Source organism: Etheostoma spectabile, unplaced genomic scaffold (assembly GCF_008692095.1).
Source record: "Etheostoma spectabile isolate EspeVRDwgs_2016 unplaced genomic scaffold, UIUC_Espe_1.0 scaffold397, whole genome shotgun sequence".
In the NCBI taxonomy this organism is placed as follows: domain Eukaryota; kingdom Metazoa; phylum Chordata; class Actinopteri; order Perciformes; family Percidae; genus Etheostoma; species Etheostoma spectabile.
The window spans coordinates 587,316-597,620 of record NW_022605601.1 but is presented as its reverse complement, the minus strand read 5'-3'; the positions used below and the strand labels follow the sequence as shown (position 1 = coordinate 597,620).

Genomic DNA, 10,305 nt, shown 5'->3' with positions numbered 1-10,305 from the left:
ATTTGTAGAAGCCATCCTCTCTTTAACTTCAGCTTTTTCACAGATGGCATCAAGTTAGAGTCAAAAACTTGCTGAAATTTTATTGAATCCATTTTTCCTTCTACTCGTGAAATGTTCCCTGTGCCACTGCCTGCAATACAACCCCAAAGCATGATTGATCCACCCCCATGCTTAACAGTTGGACAGAGGTTCTTTTCATTAAATTCTGTGCCCTTTCTCCTCCAAACGTACCTTTGCTCATTCCGGCCAAAAAGCTCTATTTTAACCTCATCGGTCCACAGAACTTGTACCCACAATGCATCAGGCTTGTCTATAAGTTCATTTGCAAACTTCAAACGCTGATTTTTGTGGTGAGGACGTAGAAGAGGTTTTCTTCTGATGACTCTTCCATGAAGACCATATCTGTACAAGTATCTCTTTATAGTGGAATGGTGTAGCAGTACTCCAGTGTCTGCCAGGTCTTTCTGGATGGATCGTGCAGTCAATCGTGGGTTTTGACTTGCTTTTCTCACAATCCTGTGAGCTGTTCTGTCTGATATTTTTCTTGGTCTTCCAGATCTTGCTTTAACTTCCACTGTTCCTGATGACTGCCATTTCTTAATTACATTTTGAACAGAGGATATTGGCATCTGAAAACGTTTTACTAATTTCTTATAGCCTTCTCCTGCTTTGTGAGTGTCAACTATTTTCAGTTTCAGTTTTCAGGACAATTAATTAGAAGAAGCCACGGTGCTGATTGTTGGGGCAAGGTCAGATGACTCTGGGCATTTAAAACCTTAAGATTGACATCCCCTGGTTTTTCCAGAAGATCAATCCACGCTGTCAGGTCTCAGCTTTCCAAAGGGGGCGGTGCATGCAATAAACTCTGCAGGTTGCCCAAACGTTTGCAGACGCCATTGTTTTGTTTTCTGTTATTTTGAAAGTGTAAATGATGGAAATAAAATCTAACTTTTTGTGACATATTATATGAATGTCTAATCTGTCATCTGATTCCTTTTGGAGATTTTTTCAATTTTTTCTTGGCTTTTTTATGCACATTAATACAAATTTTTACCTGGAGTGCCAAAACTTTCGAGCCCCGCTGTACCAGTATATACTGCAACCTACAAGGAAAAATCATTGATCGCCTTATTCATCTTCCTCCTGTGCACTAAAACCATTAAAGTCCTCTTCTTCAGTGTTCGAATTGAACAGCCTCAGGATCTTGTGAAAAAATCCCCCTGGTTGCTCGGCGTAGCACTCACTCAGCCAATCTTTCATCAGGCTTTCCATCATTCAACCTTTCTTATTGACTTTCACCATGATTTCTTTTGGGAATTTTTCCTTTAGCATTGTCAGCCACTTAAAAATCACCACTGGTGGAAGGTTTAGTCCGGATGCTGTACAGCTCAGAATACAAGTAAAATGCGTTCTCTCGTGGCCACTTGTTTTCAGTGTGATGGACAAGTCACCTTTTTTCATTAACGGTGAGAGGCAGGTCAAACGTCAAAAGGTACTTCATCCATATTTATGATATCATCTGGCCCGATGGAATTCTCCGCTATCTTTGTTTGAATGTGCGTAAGTTAGCAAGTTTTTCCTCTTAGTCAGGGGGGAGCTGCTGACACAGAGTTGTGCGTGCCCTAACGGACAGGCCTTTTCGTCTCATAAATCTAAAACACCACAATGGCCTAACTGTAAAATCTTCGATTTTCGTTTCAGTGGCGATTGATTTAGCCTTCATTGGACCTCTGTGAACTACTCATCAATTTTATTGGACTGTTACGAGGCAAAATGTTATTGGTGGCATGAAAAAAAAAAAAAATGCATTAGTTGCACCCTAGTAGTGTTCAAAGTGTGGTAAAAAAAGTAGCAGCTTATAAAAAGAAAAGTAACTTTGAGCGGTGAACTTACCGCTTTGCAGCTGATTGGCTTGCCATTCATGTCAGTGGTAGGTGGGGCCAAGGGCTCCCAGTTTTGTCCTTTGTTATAGGTGATGAGAGTTGTCACTTTGCCATCGATCTTCTGATTGGCCAGGAAAACTCCTCTGATTCCACGCACCTGGTAAACAAAGTATATTTACAACAGCTGGAGTTAACTTTGCAAAAAAATATCTGAACTTATGCTCCTCTCCTTGTGTGTATGCATGTAGACAATTCAGCAGTAAGCCAAACTCCTTACAAATGATTAGGGAGTTAAGATATAACATCCAAGCTTCTGTTAATTTATTTGGCGTCAACATACAGTAGGATAGGAGTGAAACTGTAGAATACAAAGGAAAACATACAAAAGTATGCACTATAGTATAAACTCCAAATAACTACTATGCATCTGTTGTATAGTCAATAAAGTGTACAGTGTACATGGCATGCGGTTAAGCCCCCCCCGATCCATTGGGCTAGAGTGCTAGAGTGACAAATTTGATTCCCATTGGATAAGAGAACTGCCACTTTGCTGCTGTTCTGCCAATCCCTGCCTTTCCATTTGGTAAATGGATATATACTTTAAACGCACGCTGTATACTTTGTTGAAATGTTAAGGCCAGTTTAGAAGTGAAACATATTGAACTTACTGTAGAGCAGTTGTTGCTGTAAGAAATAAATTGTGTATTGCACTTTATTCTATATTTCCAAGCAGATTTTCGAGGCTGTACTCTGATAAAATCCCCTGGGTCCCTCCCTACTGATTATTGGTGCCCCTTGTGCTACCAAGATTATAAACCCTGGATTTGCCCCTGGCAATAAAGAAGGGAAAAAGGGACTACGGGAAGAAAGTGGAACAATGATTTCAGGAGGGCAATGCCAGAAGCATGTGGCAAGGTCAAATAACTATGACAGATTAGAGGCCCACCCCCTCCTCCTCCTCGTCAATTGCTGATGCGTCTATAGCAGTGTTTCTCAACCTTTTTTGAACAAACACCCCCTGACCTCATCATGATCCTCTTAACCGCCCCCCCCCCCCAAAAAAAAGAAAAAAACGTTATTACACACATTTGTTTGCTCTAGCTGTCTGTATGGTGTCTTGTTGATTACTGTATATTGTTGATTACTTTCTGTACAGTTTAACCTGTACTAATGTCTTTTGCTGTTTCCAAAGGATTAAGGTGGTTTAACACTGGCACATTTACACAAAAAAGAACATTTTTGTCCACTGTCATGGTTCCATACAGCTGGATGCTAAATGGATTTTCATGCAGTGCGGCACACAACTGCTGCTCAGTATCAGAGCGTAGCCACCCTTGAGAAACCATGGTCAATTGCAAGTATTGTAATGCCGCACAGTGCCCTGCTAAGTCATGAACTACTACAAAGAACTGCTACAAACTACTATTTTAACTATTTGTTATTTCCACTAACCCCAACCGGCCCGTCAGACACCGCCTACCAAGAGCCTGGGTCTGTCCGAGGTTTCTGCCTAAAAGGAAGTTTTTCCTCGCCACTGTCGCACTATTGCTTGCTCTGGAGGAAACTACTACAACTGTTGGGTCCTTGTAAATTCTGGAGTGTGGTCTAGACCTACTCTATCTGTAAAGTGTCTTGAGATAAATCTTGTTATGAATTGATACTATAAATAAAATTGAATTGAATTGAAGTATGCTAAACAAGTTTTATGCTTGCTTTGAAGCAGCCAAAAACCAAAAACAGCTGAAGCAGAGGTAAATAATTGGGTGGGTGCTCTTTTTACACCCATCTTCATGTCTGAGCATGACTTCAGGAGGTCTTTCAAGTATTTGAACACCAAGAAAGCAGGATGTCCTGAAGGTATTAATGGCTTAAACTGTTTGCTGAGCAACAAGCGCCGATATTTACAAAGGTATTCATACTGTCACTAGCTCAGACTGTGATATACACGCGCTTTAAGAAGTCCAGCATCATTCCTGAGACTAAGAAAACGTGACAATGAGAGTATGGATGGTGAGATAAGTTTCTTTCCCAGGGTGTTGTGTATATCCCCCCCTGCAAGCAAAATACACTTGTTCTCACAATTTATGGTCATGTCCAAATTGTTTGTTACTGACCTGTCACTGAGCAATTGCGCTTGCTAACTAAAATGTATTTTTTATTTTTTTCCATTATTGAAAATGGCCAAACTGCCATGCCTGTTAACGACCAGTTAAATAAAGACAATTTATTTAGGTTTTCAGCATGGAAAACAATTACATGAGTGCATCTCCTCATTTACGTTTTGTGCTCATCTTGTCTTAATATCTAATAATATTCCCTTAAATGCTTAAAGGATAGCCAGCAGGATTCTATAATATATAATTATAAATATAATTGTTATTGTCAACAAATCTCATGAGGGAACCAGTAGAGTGGCCAGCTGGTGAAGCTGAAAGCCTACCTAGCGGATTATCCTGCCCCTGGAACCCGTCACTTTGTTTGCAAGATCTCTATGTTTCCTGGCGTACCTTGGATTCTGCCGGCACCTGACTGGTACCAATTCTCGTTTCGGATATAGAGTATCCTTGCCAACATTCACCTCATCTACGTAGAGGTGGCGTTAACCATGGACGTCTTTGGTCGTTGAGTCATGTAACCCGCACGGCCAGTTTCCCTGCTCCTGTCAGAGCTGCCCTGGTCAATGCTAGATTGCTAGAGTATAAGTTAGTTAGTTTATTTTAAAGGACCTCTTTTCCTGACATAACTTGGATTTACTATTCATGACTGAAACTTGGTTGAACATTGGTGAGTCAAGCTCTTTTTCTGAACTGTTACCGCTCAACTGCACATATTTTAACTCCCCGAGGTCTACTGGTTGAGGAGGAGCCTTGCCGTCAATTTTACGAATAAGTAAAACTTCAGCCATTTGTCAATGACTACCGTTTCGAGGTTTGAATTTACAATGCTTGAATTGGGCAAATCTCAGCCCGTTCTGTGTGCACTTATCTATCAGTTTCCTAGATACAACAATAACTTCATCAGAGATTTTTCTTAATTATATTATATTATTGTATGAAATGTTGCCGAAATATGACCGGATCTTAGTTGTAGAACATATTAACATTCATGTATGTTGTCCTATGAATCCGTTGGCTACAGATTTTTTAAATCTTAGACGCTTTTAACCTTATACAGTTTGTAAGTGGTCCGACACAGAAACATGGCCATACATTCGACCTTGTTGTGTCATACAGTTTGCCTATTTTAAATATCAAAATACACAAAGCTGTTTTTTCTGTCCATGCACGTGTTTTATTTGACGTTTCACTTCCCAGTAATACTGTTAAGCAGTGCGTGCCACTTCGTTTCAGCAGGATGATTAAATCTGTTACTGCTGCCCAATTCTACAAAACACTTAATGCTATTATGGAGACTATAGGGTCCTCCGCTCGTCTAGGTATAGATTAGTTGATTTCTTCTTTTTCATTCACCTGTAGAAAAATTCTCAACAAAATTGCACTACTAACACCCAGATGTTCCAAACCTCATCTGTGGCCTGTATAAAATGTCTCCACTGTATTTGTGGAAAAGATTACCACTGTTAAAGCTAGCATTTAATTTCCTTCCATTTCCACAATGTGTGCAGCAGTCTTCATTAAGTTTGAGCCTATAGCCCTCTCGGCCCTTAATGATATTGTACATTTATGTATATGTATGTATTTGCACATTTAAAAACCTTCAATTTGTCCTACTGATATTGTCCCACCTCATATTATTAAAGAGGTGTGGCACACTATTGACTCAAACATCCAAGCAATCATTAATAGCAGTCTTACTTCTGGTTATTGTTTTAAAGATGCAGTGGTGCATCCCCTTATTAAAAAGCCAAATCTGGACGCCGCTGTTGCAAATTATCATCCAATCTCTTTACTTCCTTCCAAGAGAAGGCCGCTCTCGTGCAGTTCCAATCTTTTTTTAGATCTGTATAGTATCCTTGAGGTGTTCCAGTCTGGCTTTAAAGCATTTCATAGCACAGAGTCTGCACTTACGAAAGTTTTTCATAATCTTTCAATCTCAACAAACTCAGGAGATTTCGCAATCCTTATGCTTTTAGATCTCACAGCAGCATTCAACACTGTCGACCAGTGTTCTTGTCTCTCGTCTTGAGCACAGCGTGGGGATTAAAGGCACTGCACTAGAATGGCATAGATCATATTTATCAGAGAGAGTGCTCAAAGTTAGTTTGGATGGCTCTACTTCAGCCATCAGCAACACTGACATGTAGAGTTCCTCAGGGTTCTATTTTGGGGACAATTCTTTTCTCCCTTTATTTGCTTCTCTTTGGATCCAGCTTAAAGAACATCAGTTTCCATTTTTATGCAGATGATTCACAGATCTACATGCCTATTAAAAGATAATTCTCTAAAAAGACTGTTGGATTGTTTGTATGACATTAAAGCCTGGTTGGCTTTAAACCTTTTATATTTTAATTAAAGTAAAACGGAGGTCATGATATTTAGACCCAACAGTTCTCTTGGCGCCTCCCAATTGTACCTGGGTCCCCTGACATCTTAAGTAAAGTCAATGTTCACTAACCTCGGTGTTAAGATGGAAAGTGATTTTCAACTAGAGAAGCAGATAAATTCTATTGTAAAAGCTAGTTTCTTTCAACTCAGGCTGCTTACCAAACTGAAAACATTTTTATATTTTACTGATTTTGAGAGAGTTTTACATGCTTTTATCACAACTTGCCTGTATTACTGCAATGCTTTATATGTAGGTGTTAACTAGGCCTCCCTCTCCAAATTACAAATGGTTCAAAATGCTGCTGCTCGACTCCGTACCGTAACTCGTAAACAAGATCACATTACATCTGTTCTTGCTTCTCTTCATTGGCTACCGGTTTGCTTTAGAATACATTTTAAGATTCTGTTGTTCATTTTTAAAAGCTTTTTACGGTCAAGCCCCAGCTTGTATATCGCTGAACTACTGAAGCCGCACGCTCCTCTGAGGTCATTAAGGTCTGCTGACCAGGGGCCTGTTGCACGAAGGTAGAATAAAGATATCCAGGATAAGTGAAAAAATGCGGCTTACTTAGTGTGATGCGCTCATTGCGGCTTAATCGGTTCCACGTTTGCAGTGCCAGGATTGCACGTTCACAGCTTTCTTAATTTTAATTTTTTAATTTGTTTATTGATCCCCTATGGGGATATTACAATTTAAAATCTGTGTCCACACTTGGTTAGTTTACACACAGTCCTGAACTACACACACACACGCTCAGAATCTATACATGCACTAATGGAGAGATGTCAGAGTGAGTGGGCTGCCAGCCGAACCAGCGCCCTGAGCGGGTGGGGGGGGTACGGTGCCTTACTCAACAGCACCTGGCAGTGCCCAGGAGGTGAAGGAAAAACTGTTAAACACGTTTATTTGGGATCAGAGCGGCAGCTGATTTAACACGAGACGCCAGGATTAATCTTAGCCTGGCGGTTAGCATGCTCTGGACCAGGCTAGCCGCAAAAAATAAATTCTCATGGTTACTTGGCTGGGTTTAATTCAACCTGGTTTTGTGCAACAAAATCAAAGCTAAATTCATCCAGGATAACTTGAATATCCCGGCTTAATCCCTTATCCTGGTGTTGTGCAACAGGCCCCTGCTACTCTTTGTCCCTAGAACGCAGCAAAAAAAAACAAAAAACAGGAGATCAAGCATTTTCAGTCATGGTCCCAAGGCTGTGGAATGAATAGTCTTCACAGGGTAAAAAGCTTACATTTAGACCGTGCTTATATCAAACCTAACTTCTTCACCCCAACTCACCTCAAGTATGTCGATGAGGATATTCTCCTCTGGCTGTTTGGTGCTGCGCACATTTTCCAGGACGATTGAGTAGTAGACACCCTGAGGGTCAGACTGGTACAGGTTAAATGTGTCTGACTGGTACCACTCCTGGAGTGCGAGGAAGACCTGGTTATCATCTGTACTCACTATCTGAACATCCTGGGGACAAATATGAAGGGTGGAAAGAGAAGGAGAAGTGGGGGTCAAAAGGGACACTCAGTATTTTCTAAATCAGTGGTTTTGGGAATTAAAGAACAAAACAAAGAAAACATTTGTGAAAACAGAGAGAACAAAAAGACAAAACATGAGTGCTATACAGGCCAATAGTTGTTGACATACATAGCCCAGTGAAGAAGAAAGCATTTGTTGTAAAAAGATAGAGGTAACATATGTAGCACAGTATGCAATGCAAACACTTACAGTAACTTTTAGGACATGAGGTTGAAAAGTATGATGTGAAACAACAGAAGATGCTAAATTAATCATTTCTGGTTAAGGTTTAAAGCTGTACACACTTGCTCACATCATTACTAAATTTTAACTTACTGCATTTATAGTTACTTAAAAATATATAAAACACTAGTTTGGTTTAGAATTTCTTTATTAGCACCTAGGTGCACCGTTTTTAGATGAAGAGCACACATTTAGTTTAGTTTAAGTGTTTTCAAAAATCACATACTATACTAACTGATTTGGCTAAAATTTAGCATATAGTATTCAGAATGTAAACAAAATCTAGTGTATGCCAAAAATACCAGGATGGCATACTGATTTTGAAAAAATCTCCAGTATGCATCAAAGTTTCGTCTACCTGGGTTACTGTATCCGTATCTAACTATGCAAAGTGCTGGAACTTTTACGACAAATCTGGCTTGCCATTGTGGCCAACAAGTGGAAGCATTGTAAAATTTCCGCCTGCTATTTCGTCACCAAATTCACTTCTGAGAATCTTTTACGCTAGAAATCAACTGTGCAGGTGAAATATGGGCAATTTTACAAAAATGGCAAATCATAAATTTGATCCAGCATTTTCAAAGTTGAGAAGCTCCACCAACTTACAAGACAGGTTGCTGGCTGGCCAGCTGGCCATTCACGCTTCATGCCACATGCCAAAACTAATACTTTTTTGACATAAGAAGGGGCTTTAAGAAAGTTCCTGAATTCTGTAATGAAAGCTTGCATACATTCATTCCAGGTTTCTTAAAAATAGATTAAACTAACAGCTTCTCCTTGCAACATGAGTGAGACTTGGGTACAGAATGGTGTCTTGCTCATTTCAATAAAAAAACAAAAAAAACACCAGATTTCCAACTATGACATAATAGCCTCTTAAGTGTGCTCATCCTCTCTCAGCAGCACTGAGCTAATTTCTTTTCATACTGTAACAGAACGCATTAATCATGAAAATCCTCATCACGCCCCTTGGACTTTATTCACACTGAATTCTGTAGAGAAGTCTTTGATATAGAAAGCCCAGATATTTTACCTTTCAGAAAGACTTCTCTGGCTTCTAGATTCTTTCAGTGTTCCTTAACATACCCTTGAGGCTATTTATTTATTATAAACATGTTTCCAAATTGCCTTCTTGTTAAAGCTGGAAAATTGCTGGTCAGTGGTTACAAACATAATTTAATAATGATCTGATACAGTGCTGTGAAAAAGTGAACAAAAAGAAATCTTTTGTATTAGTCTTTTTTTGTAACACACTGGTTTTGCACTTGTAATTTGCAACTACCTGGAAATCCTGGCATGTCAGTCTGACACTGAAAGCCATACAGGTTTTCACCTTTTATCTTCACCAAGGACTTTTTGTAATAACAGAAATAACAATAGTGAAACCCTATTTTTTTCAACATAAAATGAAGCCAGACATCGGAAGGCCACTTACTGTACATGGCTGCAACACAACAAGCGTCTGGCCGCTACAGAAACCAAAACTTGTGCATGTTAAATTTGGAATCGATGATCAGATTTGAAATCAAATGGTACCAACGATTCCAATAAAGAAACTGCTGATGATTGAAGACTTGGCATGTGTTAACCCTCTATGCTATTAAGGATGCAGAGTAATAAATAACCGTTCAGTTGTGGATTTATCCTTTTGGAATTATTGTGCACAAACTGAAAAGACAAAAACAAAACGTCTAGAAGGCCAACGATCACACAAAAGCCCTCTTTAATACTAAACAATCAGAATGATGCTAGCTTAAAGCAATGCAGAGAAATTGAACATAACCTAAAATGATTTATGGATTAATTATTATGGATTGGTTCCAGGCTAGATTAAAAAAGCGTCTGCAAGGCCTACGATCATACAGAAGACCTTGTTAAAACAGCTCATCTATCTGCTTCAAAACCCCGCAAAAGAAGTAACCAAACTATATTGATCTGGAGATATTGTATATGAACATACAAGAAATAATGTTATGTCATATATGACATTGTCTGCTGCAGAGGTTTAATGTGTGAAATAAGTCGTTAGCATTTCTCAACAAGTGACACGTATATGACGTGCATTATATCAGGGTGGCTACAGGTATTCCCAAGTTAAATTTAAGACTTTTTAAGACTTTTTAATACCAATTCTAAATGAAATTTAAG

The 10,305-nt window shown here is 39.3% G+C and overlaps 1 protein-coding gene and 1 long non-coding RNA gene across 2 annotated transcripts in view; both read right to left on the bottom strand.

Moving 5' to 3' along the window:
• sorcs2 (sortilin-related VPS10 domain containing receptor 2) overlaps positions 1-10,305 on the bottom strand; it is a 530,001-nt gene that overhangs the window by 77,036 nt on the left and 442,660 nt on the right. The window contains exons 9-10 of the mRNA XM_032511626.1: positions 7,684-7,863; positions 1,894-2,040 (exon numbers count right to left, since the gene is read on the bottom strand). Of these exons, the coding sequence (XP_032367517.1) occupies positions 1,894-2,040; positions 7,684-7,863 (327 nt within the window). The remainder of the gene's footprint in view (positions 1-1,893; positions 2,041-7,683; positions 7,864-10,305) is intronic.
• Positions 9,590-10,305, bottom strand: part of LOC116686601 (uncharacterized) — a 12,494-nt gene continuing 11,778 nt past the window's right edge. Inside the window, exon 3 of the long non-coding RNA XR_004331306.1 lies at positions 9,590-9,713. This is a non-coding gene — a long non-coding RNA (uncharacterized LOC116686601). The remainder of the gene's footprint in view (positions 9,714-10,305) is intronic.